Raw genomic sequence first — 19277 nt, 5'->3', positions numbered from 1 at the left:
GGATTTCATTGATATATAGATTGAAAGTGTTTGGGCCCAATACTGATCCTTGGGGGATTCCACCTTAATCTTTCTGAACTATAACCCTAAAGTGGGATTTAAACCACATTTTCTTTCTAACTGATTTTATTTTAGGAAACTCAAGTCAAGTTTGCCTTATCTCTGCTGCAGTTATAGAAATTGCTGCTGACTCTGTTCCATAGCCCCCCCCCCCCCCTACCCGGAGCCCCCCCCCCCCCCCCCCCCCCCCCCCTCAGCTGAGGTGACACTCATTGTATGTGACTCCTCAATTTCGCTGCTTCCCTGCATTTACAGCACATTTCTGCTGCTGTATTACCGCACTATGAACTCTCTGGACAACCGATGCTTGCACCGGTAATGGATTGTTTTTGGTGGGCGTTTTATCCACACGGCTGACGCTCCAAGATGGAATTCCAACCGCGAGAAAAGCTCCCATAAAAACAGCAAACATCATTTTATTTGTTCATTTTCTTGCCCAAGAAATCGGCGCCCTTTGTTTCTCCTGTAGAAATTATTCTCACTGCGGCGTTGACTCGATCACAACAATGACCCATTACAGGATATCTGAAAAAATAACCTGCATAATTGTTTATAGTGGCCCTAATTAATGCACTAATGACTGCATTTCATGCCGTCTAATGAAAATAAAGTATATTTTCAAGCATATAAAGTTTGTGAGCAGTAGGGCGGGTAATTGTCATAATGTCGTCTTATTGATATTTATGTAAATTAAGCAAGTTCCTTGAATCAAAGTGTCGGAATCGGGCGGGATTGTTGGGATTCATTACGACGTACATGCAGAGAATCAACGCAGCGTTAATCTTTAGCGCCTCGGACGCTAAAAGCTCGAGACTTATCGGCCAATTTGCATCTGAAACGACTCTGTCAGACGTGTTTTGGTAACGCGTTAGTGAATGCTACTCGAGCGTTAGCGCTGAGGACGGGGTGATATTAAGGTGGATTATTCCCCCTTCGTAACGGACACTGTGGTTAAACGTGTGGCTGGTGGCGTGTTGCTAAGCAGCTCCTGAAGCTACAGGCCTAACGGGACCTATGGCGGCAAAAACAAAAAAGGCCTCTCCGCATCAGGACGCCGCCTCAGGAACGCTGCAGCTGGATCGGGTCGCTTCTTCTCGCGGGTCTTAAATGGAAACAGGTTGGCGTTGATTAAAGGAGCGGTGACAAAATGCAGTAATTTCTCGCCATTCAGCGACTTTTATGGTCATACAGCAGAATTTAACGACGACGTCAGTGTTCAGGAAATGAATGCCTGCTCTAACTGTCATTTTTATCTCCGTGACAAATTGGAGCGTTCCTCGACTCGCCGCCGTCGACGCCTCGGAGGACGTTTATTCATCGGCTGCTTTCCTTTGTCGCGATGCTTTTGAATCTGAATTACAGGAAGTGTTCTCAAGCGTCCCGTCTCCTCTGCACAGAGCAGGGCCTCTCGGTATGAGCTTAGATCGGCAATTCATAATACTTGAGACTCATTTCTTCACAGTGGAAATGTTCCTTTAAGAGTTAAATATAAATCTTAAAACACTCTAAGCTTCAATGTCAGGATTTTGACATGTAATTATGACCTTAATGTAATATTTCTGTTTGAGAATATCTGTAAATGTAACGTTTAATTATTAATTTTTAATGATCTCTATAATTGATCAGATTGATTCTCGTAATTTTGGCAGCATGCCACGCTCTCTATTGATTAAAGTCATTACCAAACACTTTATACGCTGTTATATTAGTTCTTATAATTAAAAGATTAAACAAAGGGGTGGTCCTCTACTTCTATATTTTACCAGCAATTTGGGGTTATAGATTTTAGATCATTATCATAACATATTTATAACAAACACGGACTCCAGATAGAAATAACCTGCTGGCATCTTGAAACTCCCGCATCCAGATGTGAATCCGGATGAGAGAGAAATGAGAAGTGCGGCGGGAGATGATTTCTCATTTTGCGTTTCGCTTCAGCTCTGCCCCCCCACCCCTCCCCCTACAGAGGATCCAATCAATCTGCCAGCTATTAAGTTTGTTAATTGATAATGCATACTAATTAGGCTGTGCGCAGTTACTTTGGAGACTCTGAGGAGGTAATTGTAGGCACAAGTCCAAATGGAGTTTAAAACAGTCTGTGCCAGGTAAAAATTCATTAGGCGGATAGATTGGAGAGGGGGTGGGGGGGGGGGGCAGTGCTAATGCCAGTCTATGGAGACATTTCTCAGTGTGAGCCAATCATTGTTCGGCTGCTGCCTGACTTTGTTGTTCTGTAAACTTCTCCTTTCGTGAGGTCAAAGTCCGCTTTTCTGTTTCTTTCCTTCTGGAGCGAAACTTTTCCGATCTTCCCAAAGCTGGAATTCATCAGGCGATGACTTGCCGCCGCCGCCATGTTGTCTCCCTGAGGCGCACACGTGATTGACACGCGTTTAACGTGACGAGACCCATCTCCAGGATGTCGGCGCGACGTCCCCCCCCCCCACCCCCGGGCGCTAATTGAGACGGTTGTGGTGTGTTTACTGTCCCCATTCGGTGACGGGGGAGGGGGGGGCGCGACCCTTTGAACCGTCTTGTCAGTCGGCCCGACAAATGAATGTGTCCCTCACTGAGAGGCGAGTCTGAGCATCATGTCAGAAGCGTGTTTTACAGCTCGCGTCTCCGTCCCCGTCTCCGTCTCCGAGACGGACTGACGTGGAAATAGATTTGGCTTCAAAGTGAAATCCCCTCCAGTAGTTCGCGGCTTTGCGCCGTTTGACGTGACTGTTCTCCATCTTTGTCTTTTCCATTACGCCGTTTTTCCCGCTGACAGAGTGAATTAGCTATTCCGTGGTTGTAAGGCGGAAAAGCAGGACCGTCTTTGGGCCATCTCAAACTCGATGAAGAGAGACCGTAAACTCTGCAAATTGCTCTGATGTTCTGCCGTTGTCACATTATTTATCTGCCGATATCCTCCATTTTAACGCCCCCCCCCCCCCCCCCCCCACTGCTTTTGTTGAATTACTTGTCATTTATAGCCGGAGATTTCACTTGCAACGTGAGTCTCTCCTTCACTGCCGTGTTAAATAATCCCTCTCCTTCTCCCCCAGTCTTGTTTGTTTCGCTCTGGCCTCGCGGGACGCCCGGAGACGGACAGCCTTGCCAGATTCATTTTCTGATCAAAGCTGTTTGATTTGGTCAATTTTGCCACATTGGAGACGTTCCCTATTACCGGGATAAATAGCCTCGGGCTAACTGTCAACGAAAACTTGTAAGCTAATAAATTATTCCAATTTCTTCCAGCTGGATTTCTCTTGGGAGTCGGCCTCTAGGAAATACACTTTTTGATTAGTACGTTTCTGCTCGGGTGTGTGTGTGTGTGTGTGTGTGTTTCTGTTTGCTGCACATGTGTCTATGTCTGGACATTCTGACGTGTCGTTCCTGATTAGCGGCCGAGCCGCCGGAGTGGGGGGGCGGCAGAGGGGGGGCTGTCAGTAGGAGGAGACCTCTAATGCATTATGCATTGACGAGGCTTTGGATCCTGCCACCTCCGCTGGCAGAGGAGGCTGAGTCGGCCTCACCTGAGGGCCCTTCCTCCTCGCTCCTCTCTGGGGGGGGGGGGTTGACAGGAGCTGGTCCTCGCAGCCTTCGACGCCACTCCCTTTGGACGACCCCCCAGGTGTGTGCTTTCACACACAAGCATGCACACAGCCGGGTTTCTTTTTCTTTTTTGCTCTCGGCCTGGAAATGGGCCGATGGGCAGAGAAAGTGTGTCATCAGCAGAAACGGACAGAGCGAGAGGACATGACTGATAGGCTGGACGGGGAAATTGATCGGCTCCACGTCTCCCAGCCAGGCAGTCTGTCCTCCTCCTCCTCCTCCTCCTCCTCCCCTGGCTAGCCCTGGTGACTCAATAAGGCTCAGCGTGCTCCCCATCTCCAGCCCTGCTCGGCTGGGTTTCGGGCCGCAGCAGATAAATAGGTATGTGTGCGTGTGTGTGTGTGCGTGTGTGTGTGTGCGTGTGTGTGTGTGCGTGTGTGTGTGTGAGTGTGTGTGTGCGAGCGCCAAATCCACACACGCCATTCATCAACCTACCAAAACTGTCCCTAGATGATTACCTCTTCCAAGCTCCCCAAAACCAGAGGGAGGGAGATGGAAGGTAAATGAAACTTTTGAGGGGTCAGTGGTTTCGTACTTTGGCTATTCATCTTCTCTCTCACCTCGCAGCGGCGGCCGAGCGGCAGCAGTGCTGCTGGGTAATTACCTCTCAGCGTGCCGCACTGCTTCATTATGTCCTGCAACTCCAATCCTCGGAAACATTTGTAATTTAGTCTGGGAAGCTTTGCACAGGCCATGCTGAGAGGAAGGTGTGTGTGTGTGTGTGTGTGTGTGTGCGTGCGTGTGTGTGTGTGTGCGTGCGTGTGTGCGTGCGTGTGTGTGTGTGTGCGTGCGTGTGTGCGTGCGTGTGTGTCGGATCATTTCCCAACCCAATTAGGGAATGAATGGAAATGTGGTTGCCGTTATTTACAGCGAGTATTCTATTTTTAAATCGATGCTTGGTTTTGATTTAGTGGAACTCGTTGATCGTGTAGAAATATTCTGTCCTTTGTTGTTGTTGTTCCGTTCTGATTGGCTGTCAGACCCGATCAGGTGTGATTAATCCAGTTTTAAGAATGTCATGGTTCGATAGGGGGCGCTCACGAGGTAGCCCAGAACGAATGGATGTCTGTGAAACTGAAGGAGCAAAAAAGGAGCTCTGGAATTCAAATAGTTTGATGCCGCTTCAACTTTGGTGAAAAACATTCTCCGTCTTTCACCAGTGGACTGAAGTGTTTGAGTGAATTGGCCTGAACCCTCTTGTCCCCCCCCCCCCCCCCCCTGGACCGGAACAGCCATGTCTCCAGGCCCCGTCCCTGACATGACCTTTATGTAATCCCTCTCCGTGTTATCCGGTCGGCCGGTGATGTCACGGTGAGCTGGAGCCTCGCGCGGAATGACAGACGGGCAGGACGTCCACATCCCGTTGGGGGGGGGGGGGGGGGGTCAGCCAGCCAGCCTCTCATGTGGACACAGATGAGATGAGGGGACGGATGGATGAACGGGTCTTTGGTCTGACAGAGCCTTGGGACTGAGCTTACAGCCCCCCCTCCACCTGAAATTTTAAATCTTCTGAAGGCCCCATGCTGAGAGAAAACACACCGCTGTCACTCAGATGTTTTACCTCCAACTTAAAACACTTGTAAGCGCCAGCCTGTCATGTGACGGCGAGAGGGCGGGGCTAAAATACACTCGTTCATGCAGTCGAGTCCCAGTTAAACTCCCGGCCTCCAATCTGCTAATCAGAACTCCCAGCGCGTTCTTCCTGTAAGAGGGAGGGGCCTTACAGTAGAAAGAAGCCCCCCCCCCCAACACACACCTTCTCCTCCCCCCTCAGTGGAGAGCAGAGAGTGTAGGGAGGGCAGGAGCAGCCAGCTGGGTTGTAGGAGTAATAAAGAAGGAGAATCAATAGGGCATGCGATGGAGCCAAGGTGCTGCCATTCATCACGCCGCCTCCCTGACTCCCATCATTCATCAAGATCAATGAGGCAGCAAATAGGAAAATGACTATTTGTATCAAACACATCTGCACTCATCCACCGAGGTATTTTATTCCCATTAACTCTCAGAGTAAAATACGCGCAGGCTTGTTGTTTTTCCCTCCTCCTCCTCCTCCTCCTCCTCTTCCTCGGTGATTGGGTGTCATCTTTTCGTTGTCTCTGTTTGTAAAGAAACATTTCTCAGGGTTCTTTTTTTTTTTAAACAGAACAATATATTTATTTATTTTTTGTGATTCAACCACCCCCACGTTCCTCCCAGGTCCGTCCCCCCCCCCCCCCCCCCTAGTCATCCTTTATGTGCTGTCACCGGGCGGATTGTCATGGATGTCTTCATTCTTGAACGCCGGCCGCTAACACGGGCGGATTCTATTTGGCTTTTGGGTTTAACCCTCCCGTAATAAATCTCTGCCGGCGACTGTAAGTGCGACTCGTGTTATTCCAGAGCGGCTCGTTCACGCCTTTGCTCTATAAATTACCCGTGCCAGGTAAGACGGGGGTGGGGTGGGATGCAAATGTCGAGGACTATCATCATTATAGTGTAATACCCCATGAAATGGCGGGATCATTACGGTCTTTGGCGGTGTCATTATTGCCTATGAGCTTTATGAGGTTCTGGGGATTGGCAGAGAGGAGCGACTGTAGGATTAAAGAGCCCCCCCCCCCCCCCCTCCCCTCCGTGATCCGACCCCGCAACCGCTGCGTTAAACTAGTGCTGTTTGTTTTGATGCTGCCCCCCCCCCCCCCCCCTGCATCATTATGAGCCCGCAGTTTTAATTGGATCTGTCAAATTCTAATTACTGTGATGATCCTAAAAAAAACAAGAAACAAAACAAACCAGATTTGAATCGAGACGAAAAGTATTTCTGGTGACGGCATCGGGCGGTCGGACGTGATGCCGTAGGAGAGCGCTCTACTTTAACCCGCCTATGTAGCCTTTATAACAAGTTTATAAACATGTAATGAGCAGTCACATGCGCGTGAGCCGATATCAACAGTTCAGCGTCACCAATTTTAATCCTTCACGTTACATTTGGTTGAAAACAAACAATACAGACGTTTTAGTCTGAGTTTTACGCAACGATGCGTCTCAGAAGCTTTTAGACTCGGAGAAAGTCGCGAGATGCTCGGAGACACCTGATTGGACGATTCCACAGGTGAAGCGGTTCATTGGCTGCAGTTGATGCCATCAGGAATGCGTCCTCCTGTACGGAACGAGTGGAGCGACGTCGCAACTTATTGATCTCACCATCCAGATTGTTTGCTGACATGGCATTAATTTTTTTTTTAATCTTTTTATTTTCTAAAGAGTCCGTTCTCTATAGTTTCATTCAGAAATCAGGCACTCAATCCTCTCTGGGGTCAGACTGCAAGCGTAAAGTTCTATAAAGACCTTTGCACCGAGCTCCTGCTCCCCCCTCCTCGCTCAAAATCTCCTCCATTTGGCCCGCAGCCGGCGCCCAGCTCCTCTGGGAGCAGCCGGCAAAGTCACAGCCTGCAGGAACAGACCTTTCAAATTCATAAAATTCATAGGATTTTTCACAAATGAATGAACACAATTTTCTACCAATTTCCTCATTATGCAAATATGCAAAATATCACATTTAGCCCAATTAGGCTTCCACACAGTTCCAAATTTAACCGTTTAAGCCATAATTGCAGAAACTATCAAATAATTACCGTTGCTAATTGTGAATATTAGTGACAGATACAACAAATTCTTGCACAAATTGCATTTTATCCGAGGATCCACTGAATGCCACTGCAAAAAAAGATTTTTTAGGGGGGGTGGGCAAAGTTAAATTAAGTTACATCATAAAGTGAATTGAGTGCTTGTTATCAAATCTGAACAATTCATGAGGCTGTAATGTGGAATGATGAAGTTAATTGTGCCGAGATCCTCACAATATTTTGCTGATCGCCTTCACTAGCTTTCCTTTTTGTGGGAAAAATATCTCCCGCTATTACGGAAGGCGTCACAAAGCCTTTCAGAGAGTGATGGGAGGAGGTGGGATCTCGTCTCTGATACCAGAAGAACCCTGTGTTTTTGTTCAAATGAGACATTTCATATCAATTCATTTTAAACAAAGCCTTTCTTTCTTCTCTCTGTCCTATAATGACGGGAGCTGCGTTCGGGGAAGGTCATCTTTGGAGGCGGGCATCTATTCTACCCCGACACAAGACACAGGCATTAATAACTGTCTTGCTGGTGACCCGTTAGTGGATTATGGATGCCCCCTACCCCAAGGCAAGGATTTGTTTAATCCGTGGAAATGGACCTGGTGCTATGTAAAAAAGCCAAGTGCCTCCCCACCCTAGCGCCGTGAGGGGCCCCTATTTGTCAGGGACTTGCCATAAAATATAGGGACAGTGTTTGTGCAGTGATGTCTTCATTTTTCACCATGGGGGGAGAAAGGCTCACAGACCATCCCAGTGAATTTAGCCACAGGAGTTTTTAGCACGCACTAAGTTTTACTCAATCAGACAATGACATGAAAGTTCATTTCATGGTTAGATAAAGTTCAACGAAGTAAATAATCACACAGCAAATTGAATGATTTTCCATTTGTGTTTGACTAAAATGAGTAAATGACATTAATGAGTTTTTTCTTTCTGTATTATTTGAAAATCTTTTTTTTTACTTGTTTTGTGGTGCATTTCCTGTTTACAAAAATAATAGTTTAACTTTTAACTGGAAATATTAGCTGACTATATCCCTTCCTGGTTGAAACCGGTATCGATCTTTCCTTGTGATCATCAGCAAACAAGCGTCAAACGGTCGCATTAATGCCACCATGTTGTATTTCATGCACTGGTTGCTGTTAGAATAAAGCTATTTGCCAGAAGCAGTTAGCTTAGCATAGCATAAGGGCTTCTATAGCACTTGGCAGCCATTATCTGTAGCAACAAAAACAGGGCCATTTCAGCCAAAACATGATGATTCGCTAATCTTAACCGGAATCTCCATGCCATGAATTTATAAATTGATATTTAGAGTAGTTTAATTTGCAGAAGAGGTTTCAGCTCATCCTCTCAAGTCATGACATCATGTTTAAACAGTGGGCGTGTAATAACGTTTATTTATGTGTGGACGGTTCCCGTGTTACTGGAGAACCTCCTCCAGCTTTAAGTCCCTGAAGGCCCTCCTTCAGAAACACACAGCTGCAGCGCCGGACCCGGTTCTGGCCGTGAATGGAGATGAAGGAGTGGATATTAAGTCTCTATAACATCCGGGACACAAAGCTGCGGTGATTGATGGAGGACAAAGAGGGAACAGCAGGACAGGGACGAGGAGGAGGGGACAGCAGGGGGAAAGAAGAGGTGGACAGAGGGAAAACACATTTCTGGAGGGTCCGGGCGGAGTTTGGAGTCTATTTGTATGAGTAAATCAGCCCCCCTAACAAACACACACACACACACACACACGCAGTCGCAGACACACACCGCTCTCTGTCAGCCATGTTTACTCACTGATTTTCTCAACAAGACAGCCATTGACACGGGATGGATGGGGCTAATCCGACACAGAGAGGAGCCGCTCTGCCGGGGTTACAGGTCTGAGACGGAGCGCCCTCGACACACTCCCCTCACCTAATCTTCCGGCAAATATTTATCACAATCAATTTAGTCCTGACTCCGTGACATTAAAATACCACGTATAGATAACCTCTTCCTGGAGAATCGATGGCAGATTCCCGCCGGGCCGTCCGGCTCCATCTCTCTGTGCGGCCGACCGGCGGATCAGGTGGAGGAGGGTCACACCTGATACCGGGACAGGTCAACCCTGCTGGTGCTGCTGTTGAACTTATTCAGCAAATTCAACTAATTATTTTTAAAGTGTCCAGGAACTTAGAATATAGAGGAAATTCTGTGCAGGAAAAACACTAAATTTTATTTGTGTAATTGTTAGTAAGGGTAGTAAAACAAAAATTAGGTTAATGTGGAAAACATTTGGTTATTTTATTCCTCATATCCTGTCGGTGTTGTGAATAGTTTGATATTGAATTGTATGATTAAACATCATGACATCATGTTTGTATTTGGAAATAAAAATGTTTTCTGATCATATTTTGGGATGTTTAATTTAACAGAACATACATTTAAATTCCTGCATAGAGGACGTGATTAAATGGAAAATTCAAAGAGACACAGAAGAGACAAAAAAGATCAAATAGCAGGTGAAAAAGTTCTGATTCAATCTGACCTCAAATCTGTTGTGTCTTCAGAAGCAGCTGATCAATTCTGGAAATACAGAGAAGAGTAATAAAACTAATATGAACAATAAAGATAACACGCAGCTTTAACTCAGCCTCTGCAGCAGCAGCTCAAACGTCAAGTGACTTTAAAAAAGGGGGCTCTGAGGCCCCGGGAGCATTCCATTATAGCAGCGCCACTGCTTGTCATCTAATTCAGAGATGTTATTTCCCAACTTTATTAGAATTCGGATGAAATCACATAAAGCCTGTGAGGCAGAGGGAAGCCAGAAGGCTTGGGGGGGGGGGGGGGGTACCACCTGATTCTCTCGCCTCCTCCCTCCTCTTCCTCTTCCTCTCGCCTCTCGCTAATTGACCGGCGGCGTTCACGCACACATTTCGCACTAATTTCTCATTTCTTATTCCAGCAGTGGCCGCGGCACGTCTCGAGGAATACATCTCAGTGGCGCAGAGTCCATCAATGACACCCCCCCCCCTCCCCTGCCCTGTTAGCTGTTTTGTTTGACGATCAAATCTCTGCGAATCAGCCTTTCTCTCTTTTACGCACGCTCGTTTACACCATTACGCACGCACGGGCGCAATTGCTTTATTTCTGATGGTGGGGGGGTTCCAAAGTGAATTGATATTTGATTTTTTTAGGAAATAGCTTGTGCGCGCGCGCACACACACGAGCGCACAGAGACACGCGAAGCGCGGCGGCGCGTCAGAAAACTCCAAAGTCATCCAGTTTGCTCTAATCATTACAATTAGTCGTGAATTATCACCGGACTCTGACAGACGTTCCTTGTAACTCTCTTTTATTTCCACCCCGCGCTAATCAGCCGCTCTCATTACAAACGCTGATTAAACTGCAAATTAGCCAGCAGCGGCCGCGCGTCCGCGTGCGCGCCGACCGCCTCCTCGCTCAATATCAATTAAGCCGAGCAGCCCGTCTGTGGAGTCTCACGGCGCCTCCAAATGCTTGATCGTGCCTCTTATTGGTTTGGAAAACTCGGAAAATACCAATAATCAACGGCCATGAGGCTGCGGGGGAAGAGGCGCGGGTTTTCCCGTGCAGGCCTGGAGTCGAGCCAGAGCAGAGGAAGCGCTCCATATTTTATTCATGCTCTGTGGGAGAGAATAATATAGTTTGGATGAGCATTAACGCATGCTAAATCTCAACTTCATTAGATCATTCCGGTTTGCAGGGAGAATGACTCTTGTGCTAACCTATTTAGTTAAGGATTAATATAAATTAGGAGCCGCTTATCCGGATTATTTTTGCACTGAGAGGGCCGTGCATGTCTATATAAAATGCCCAGTGAGAAATATGAATATACAGATATAGAATTTAAGTAAAAGACATGAAGTTAAAATACTCGATTCATCCTGGAATATACGTTGTGAAATTGATGCGTCAAGTAATAATAGTACTCTGTTTTGTTATTGTAATAGTACTCTGTTTTGTTATTGCAGTTTTATTACAGCCAACATGGCTAAATATGTGTTTTATTTCCTGGAGCATTTAGTGAGTCGTTTCGTCTTCACCACTCTTTATATAATGTTGGATTCCTGCTGTTGGGATAATAAATGAACTGAATTATCTTCCCAAAATCCAACAAATATTTGATATTTGATGAAACTGATTGTTTCATATATTTTAGTTTGTAAAATGGACACTGATTCTCCATGAAAAACGTTTGTTAAAAAAAACCCAATATTTGGACACTGATCAAACTTCATATCTCATGTTGATTTGTTGTTTTATGCAATTTTATGCACAATATTATTTGTATACAACATGCAGATGTTTAGATTTGATGTAATTTTATTTGTCATTGTGATTGTGACAGGATATCCTATTTTCATTTTGATTTCTGACTAATTGGGAACGCTACAGAGTTAAAAGTTTAAAAATATTTGTACTAAAATATAAACACATGTCAGGACGTGTTTGCTCCATTTCTCATTTGGATTTCTTCTAATGTGTAAAGTTCTGATGCTGATTCCCTGCAGCCTTTATCTGCTCGTCAGTGCAGGCTTTGTTGGTGTGATTATTTGAAAAGAATAATTAAGACATTTAAGTTGTTTTACGGTATTTTATAGATGAGTATTCTGCTGTCAGAGGAAGCTGATAGAAACTTTAAATGTTAGTGGCAGACTGCAGACTAGATTATAATGACGCAAACAGCCTTGACAAATACTGTGAAACTGATTCTCTTTTCATAGATCACACCAATCAATATCAGATGCACAAAGATTCAAATGATATTGAATGTGCTGGCTTTGTAAAACAGCTTTATACGCCATGTCAATTGTTTAGCTGAAGTGATATACTGTCTAAATAAGGAAAATTGTTTTATTCAGAGGTTTATAAAACCTGCAGAATGTCAAATATTTATCATTATATGTTCGTTTTTATGTATATCTGTAATGTTTGGGTCCAAAGGGGTTCAATCTGACCATATTCAAAGCCTTACATTCTTAAACATCGCAAATGCTTCGTGAAGAATACATTAATCCAGATTATCATTGATATGTATAATATGATAGTATACTAATGAGCAGTGGAGCAAATAGTCTACTGATGGATATTTATGTAAGTAAAATAATATAATATTTGTTTATAATTATTAATGCATTCTGCATTAAGCATCATTTTGCAGCAGATAAGGATGGAGCTCATTTTAACTACATTATTTTTCACTGCTACATTATTGTCTTGCTTTTTGATGACTATGACTCAAAGGACAAAATTCCTCTTATTTACTGACTATATTTCTAAGGGATCAGAATTCTCTGAGGTTTTTATTTTCCTACCGGCATCACAATTGCAATCCAAGCAATCGATAATCCTCTACTGACCGATCGATTTATCTGTGATCATCTTGGCGGGTCTGACTCTGCCGCTGCACGTCATTCACTCGCACAGTCACGGGCTAGCTGTACCGTTCTGCAACAAGCTACGACCACGCTGGGAAATACAGAATGGCAGATCCAAGAATAAGGCAAATTAAGATTAAAACGGGCGTCGTTAGGAGGTAAGCGTTGATGTCTTTGCTCCAGTTAAAGATACAAATGATTTAGCCTTCGTCATTTACGGTGAGATCAGGTTAGCATGCTAATTAGCTTAGCAGGGCGTTCAGGCTGCCTCGCCGCCGAATGAACGAGCGTTTGCCGTCGACGCTTTAACTTTGTACCGTTACTCTGGCTCGGCCTTTATTCTATGACTCGGTATCAAGTGCAAGTGTTGTTGCTAGGCTTCACGCCGTCGTGACTTTAAAGTGTTTCGTGTTATTTGTATCATTAGCTAACAAGCTAGCTGCGCCGCGATGACGGTGGCTCTTTTGTCCGACAATGGACACCGCTGCTAGGGATGCTAATTGCTAAAGTTGGCCGATGTACTGTTCTAAAGCGGGTTAAGATGTGACGCTGCTTGTTCGACAAACAAACGCACATTTTAATCGATTTTAATAATAATAAAACGACTGATCATGACGTCATCATCCTACTATAAAATCTCACCACCTGTACGTGTAATAGTGACAGAGTGGAATGATCAGAAACAAACATGTAATTAAAAAATAAAACTCTGAGCATCTTTGATTAGTCCTTTTTTAATCTATTTTTACTAACATCAAAGACGGCAGCTGCAGGTGTGATTGTCTCTCCCAGACAGAAGCAGGTATGAAATACAAACAGATATTCCAGCACCTTAATGCCTTCATGAATTTGCTCTCTGGACCCAATCAGCCAGTTCCGGTTCGCCTATCAATAGATTTGACAGGTTTAACATGCTGGAACAGAAAGTCCTGAGATATCGGGATGTGTGACGGGATAATGGGCTCGATATCGTAGCGATGGGCCGAGAGTCTCGTCAATCAGGCGCGCCTCTAATTCCCTTTCCCGTCAGTAAGGCTCTATCGATTGCGTGTTGATGAGGGTCAGGTTACTAACGGGTTCACCGAGGTGGCGATGATGATGATGATGGTGGGATCTCCCGTGGAAGGCTCGCCGGTGCTCTGGCTGGACTCTGCTGGGTTTACGGCAGATATCGGGTCCAAAGCGCCTAAACTTTAACCCTCAATCAAGCTGTCGTCTTTAAATGTCCACGCGGTCTTTTCTTTCTCTTCATCATCTCGTGTCCTTTCTCCTCTCCTCTCCCCTCACCTCCTCCCTCCTCCCGCTCTTTTAGCCAGACCCCATTTCCAGTGGCTTCTGCACATTCCAGCCGGTGCCTTTCCTGCCCTAGCGAGGCGGATACCCTTAATAAAATGACAACAGTCATTTGCCTTTGTCATTCCGGTCCCGGCACAGACTACAGCCTGGCTCAAAAATACAGCGTTGTAGAGGCGGCGGCTGGCTGTGTGTCGGCTGGCTCTGATTCCCTTTTCTTTCTATTTTCCAGAGAGCTGCCTTTTCCATTAAGCCGGAGGTGGCAGGTCTATTTAAAACCGACCCCACCCCTCATTCACACCGCACTGCGAGTCTGGGAGAAATAAGGAATTAACATCAGGACTGGGGGGGGGGGGGGGCGTTTTGTTATTGGACTGTCCTTCAGTTTTATTCAAATGATTCCAGCCTTCCTTGCTCCGTGCTTCGGCTCTCTTTGACTCTGAACGGGCGACGTTCCTCGCTCCACGCCGAGCAGGAGGCGCTGCAGGCGCACACGGCGCCCGTTTAAAAGCTTCTTGATGGAACTGTGATAGAATGAGGGGTAATTGATGTAAAATATGACAGAGTGCTACAGGAAGGAAGGGGCCTCCGCTGATCCGGCTGATTAATGGAGGATCGCTTGCTGATTTTATGAAACATTTAATTTGTGTTGTCATCCCGACAAGCGGGCGCAGCTGGAAAAAGACTATTAGTTGGGAATCATTATCAATAGCAATATTTTCAAACTCCATTATGCCAATCAGGGTCAGAATCTGTTCAATGGATTTAGTTCCATTTGGCCCATAATTGATAATCAGGATTTATCAATGCGCTCAAACCCGTTTTCACCGTTTACCACCTGACTTGGTCCAAATTAGGAGCTAAATTGACGATCGATTAAACTAAAACACTAAAGAGTGTTTGTGTGGAATCGGTCACGCCGATGATGTCACAGCTGTTCATGTACAGCACGTGCACGTGTGTCGGCGCACGTGTTGTCTGATGTGTTGTGAATTGGATTGACTTTAGGAAGGAGAGAGGAATGAACTTCTTGGCGGCTGGGATCGGTTTAAGTATTGCGTTAGAGATGGGATTAGATTAGATTAGGGCTTTAAACTCGCATCCATGTCAGACATGAGCCGCTGCTGCTTTCTGTCACTGGAAATGTGAAATCTTTGGGAGCGCTTGGCCACAATGAGGACAGACGTCCTCGTGTGTTACATGTGTGACCGGCACCGAGCGGGGCCGGGGGGGGGGGCTGTGCTTTTATGTCTGATGCAACAACCCCTCTGACCACCAACCATCCGTCCCTCCTCCTCGTCTGCAGGCTGGTGAAGGAGGAGGCTTCGTACAAAACCGAGGCGAAGCAGCAGAAGGAGAAGGTGGAGCGGCTGAAAACGGAGGAGGCCGATAAATATGTGATCAAAAAACAGGTATGCGCGTTTCCGTTTCGCTTCTCCAGGACGCTGGGGGGGGGGGGGGGGGGCGCTGTTGAAGCAGGCAGTAGCGGTTAGCAGCTAGCTGAAAGAAAGCAGCTCCAGGACGACCTGGGCCTTATTCATTGATCAGCAGGAGTTTTGGTCTCGCCCCGCCTCCTGCTAGCCTGTTAGCGTCTTAAACTTCAGATGCTGCAGGATTTAATGCGTTATTATTGTTAGCATGTTAGCGTGACGGGGAAAACGTTCTCATTGAACCGGCTCGGTAGATGGACCGGCGTGCTCACGTTCCGCACGTTCCACACGTTCTCCGGTGTGTCCAGACAGCGGGCGGGACGGGAACCCTTCTGATTGTGTTTGCTGGAACCATTGAAATTCTGAGTGTGTTTCGTTGTGTTTGTTCTTTCACGGGGCGGCGGCGGGCTCGGCCGGTGTTAAATGGGGGGGGGGGGGGGGGCTGCGGAGGCCGGGTGGATTATGGTTGGAGATGAGCGGTCTGGGGCGGGGGGGGCGGATTAGAGGCTTTTACTGCACTGGGATCGATACGCTGCGAGTGTCGTCTCTATCCGGCGCTGATGGGAGCGTTCCAGCGCTCCTTCGCTTCGTCCGTCTCACCGTGTCACATCTGGACGGCGAACCGGCTCGGATGGTCGCGGCGCCGTCTGCCGGCCCGGCTGCGTCTCGGTGTGCAAAAGGCCGTGAACTTTGCAGCTCGGCGAGGAAGCATCGGTCATCGGCGGGTGTGTCTGACAGCGTTAGCTCCTCTCTGCTCTTTGGGGCGCCAGCTGCGAGCAATTCCACGTGGTTGGTTAACACGCCCCCCCCCCGGCTCAGGGTTCCTTCATTTATCCACATCTGTCCAACTCCCCGCCCGATCAACAACGCCATCACATTGTTGTATGGCGTTGGCTTGTTGGATGCTCGCCACGTGGGACGCCTGTTAGCATTAGGCGTTGGCTACTGTGTCGTGCTGTTTCTGCAGGTGAAGAGAAATGCTAACGAGAGCAGCGCTACCTGCTGGCGGTGCTCATGAGGGCTCTGTGCTTTCAGGTGGAGGTGCTCCAGGAGAGCGAGATGATGATCCCGGACTGCCGCCGCCGTCTGACCACGGCACACGAAGATCTGCTGCAGCTACTAGTAAGATCCTGTCAGCCGCTAACAGAACATCAGCGGCTGAGATCATTAGCGCCCCCTTCTGGTGGCTGCCGCCCAATGTGGGCGTTAAACAAATGCACCTCACCAGATGTGATTTAACAGGAACTCCTAGAGCGATGCCGTTCTGCTATTTAGACATTTTAAACGATCTCCAGATTATTAATCTGCTAATCCGTCTCGTTTATTCATTAAAGACGAGCGTTCAGGAACGTCGTGACTCGCGTGACGGGGGCTAACCTGGAATTAGCTGCTTGTCCCGTCCTCCATTCCTCTCTCTCCATCTGTTCCCTCGGATGGGGACACGCGCACGTGTCTGTTCATTAGCATTGTTGTCGCCACGGTAACCACACAGGCCACATCAACCCTTGGCTGCTAAATACGGACCTCAATGAATGTGTTGTTGTCAAGTGGCGACAAGGAAGTGCACGATGTTCCGATGTTTTTATGCATGAAGATAAATGTTCCGACGTTTATTCTGCGGCTGGGTCTACGTTTAGCATTTTTGGTTTGAAAGAATGGAAGTAGAACCCTAACCCCTAAAGTGGCACTCAAACAAAACCTGGTGTGTGTTTGTTTTGTTTGTGTCTTTTCAGGACGCAGAAAAGGATTTGGAAGAATCCGAGGAGTACAAAGAGGCTCGGAACACATTGGACTCGGTGAAGCTTGAAGGATAAGTTCTGGCCTGCTTCTGATGTCCATTCCGTTCAGGACCTGGCTGGAAACGTGGCCGACGTGAAACTGTTTGTAATTTTGTCCACTGTTTGCTTAATGTGCCACCGAACACACAAACGCACCGTTGATTCCTGTGCTGTAATATACGTGATGCGTGACTCCGCCCGCTTGTCGTTTCTGCGTTCAGAACCAGCGCTGCCGCCGCGTCGGGCCGGTTGTTCTGAAGACTTGGCACGGTTCCGTTTTGTGTTCGGACTGCAGGACGCTGCTCGAGACGCATCCCAGAGATAAACGATTGTTTACTCGTCTTTTAGCATGAATTCAAAACAAGTGGAAGAATTAAAAGAAATGAAAAGAAATCCGTCACAATGTTCGTCTGAAACGATCCGTTTCACTTTGTCCAGAGAAATTATCATGTTTTACTTTTGTTTGTTGATTGATTAATCAATCAGGAAATAGTTCCTGCAGGTTGCACTTCTTCATCTTTTCATTGATCCTTTTAGTGTGTAGAAATACCGAATTGGACATTTAAATTGGCACATTCAGCTGTTTGTGTTTTTGTTCTTTGCCTTATTCATGAATTATCTCTGAAATCGATTCAGATTTTAGTTTCAATTCTTGCATTCCTGTCATAGAAATGTAAAATGTTGGCGTCACAAATCTTGTTTCTCCAGCTTTGTGTTTCCAAAATCCAATAAATCACCTTTGCATCACCGTTTTCTTTCCTTCTCTGAAAGGTAATTTAAACAATTAACTGATTATTAAAAAACATATTTAAGAAAGCGATTATTTCCTATTATCGGCTCAGAGAATAGAAACAAGAAAAATCTTTTGTGTGTCCAAAAACGAATAAACTCGAGTTTAGATTTCAAATACGTATTTTGCATCGAAAATTCATCAAGCGATTAATCGAAATGTGCGTTCTTCATTCACTCATTAATCGAGCTGATGGATCAGACGAGCTGGAACCCCTGTCGGTGTGGAACCCTTCTGGTTCCGGATGGGCGGGCCGACCCAGCAGAACCCAATCGCAGATAAATGAAGGCAACATTTGACTTGATCCTTGTTTTAGACATTTCAATAATGATCGGGTTCGACCCGAAGTCTCGTTACCGCCCTAACGAGGCGCTGCAGCTCCGCGGCGTCCGCCCCGCCCCGCCCCGCCTCGTTAAGATAATCACTCCTCAATGCTGATTATTTTATTTGGAGGTATAATTATATTTCTTTCGGGTAAATCACGGCCTAATCGAGTCCGCGCGGAGGCCAGCGGTGCTAATTGAGCCATGAGATGCGGCAGCGGGGCGCCGCGTCTGGGTTGATGTGACCGGACGACCTGCGGGGCTGCGGGCGGATCGGAACATGCGGGGCCTGGTCCGGTACCCGCACGGCAACGCAAGTACCAGCAGCTCGTTGGGGATTATTGAAGATGTTACTACTGATGCGTGAACGCGCCTTAACGCGCTGGGGGTGGAGCTCATTTTAACTGGTCTTCATCTGAAAGGTAAATGTGGAGCAAAACGCGCGGTATTTGATCGAATCGATCATTAGTGTTAAATATTGCAACATAATTCTTAATGTGAATTTAAAAGTCAAAAATAAAAGCAGCCATTACGCATCAGAATGGCTCATTAAGGAGATACAACAAGGCGGTTTATTACTAATTCACATTTAATCTAGCCTGAAACCATTAAAGTAATCTCCAAGTAATAAAGTAACTATAGCCGTCATAAATGTAATGGAGTAAAAAAGTACAATTACAATATTCATTCAAATCAGCAGTTTGATGGACTTCAAGTGTTAAATATATTATAATGATTACACTGCTGGATTGTATTATTTATTTTCAATATACACACTCACCAGTTTTGGTTGAATTTAAAGTCCAAATTCTGAATGAATAATGAGGAATAATGAATGCTGCTTGGTGTAAAAACATTAGCAATAATAATAATTAAATCGACTAAATATATTATAATAATGTTTTAACGCAGTTGTTGTGGTGGCGCAGGTGAGCCGGCCTCGAACCTTCTCCCGTTCTCCTGCTCTCCTCCTGCTCTCCTCCCGCTCTCCAG

At 46.3% G+C, this 19277-nt stretch overlaps 1 protein-coding gene across 1 annotated transcript; it reads left to right on the top strand.

The window, feature by feature from the left end:
* The first annotated feature begins 12701 nt into the window (after positions 1-12701).
* tbca (tubulin cofactor a) lies at positions 12702-17920 on the top strand. The gene is made up of 4 exons (XM_068752907.1): positions 12702-12828; positions 15270-15375; positions 16429-16515; positions 17127-17920. Exons 1-4 carry the CDS (start codon positions 12776-12778, stop codon positions 17205-17207), a joined length of 327 nt encoding a protein of 108 aa, XP_068609008.1. The 5' UTR covers positions 12702-12775; the 3' UTR covers positions 17208-17920.
* Positions 17921-19277: the final 1357 nt, after the last annotated feature.

Source organism: Brachionichthys hirsutus, chromosome 19 (genome assembly GCF_040956055.1).
Source record: "Brachionichthys hirsutus isolate HB-005 chromosome 19, CSIRO-AGI_Bhir_v1, whole genome shotgun sequence".
Classification (NCBI taxonomy): Eukaryota; Metazoa; Chordata; class Actinopteri; order Lophiiformes; family Brachionichthyidae; genus Brachionichthys; species Brachionichthys hirsutus.
Note: the sequence above shows the minus strand (reverse complement) of the source record. Positions and strands in the feature narration are given on the sequence as shown.

Coding starts and splice junctions, on each gene's coding strand:
- tbca (XM_068752907.1), top strand. CDS start 12,776: ATGGCAGATCCAAGAATAAGGCAAATTAAGATTAAAACGGGCGTCGTT. Junction 15,376..16,428: donor AATATGTGATCAAAAAACAG/GTATGCGCGTTT, acceptor CTGTGCTTTCAG/GTGGAGGTGCTCCAGGAGAG. Junction 16,516..17,126: donor AAGATCTGCTGCAGCTACTA/GTAAGATCCTGT, acceptor GTGTCTTTTCAG/GACGCAGAAAAGGATTTGGA.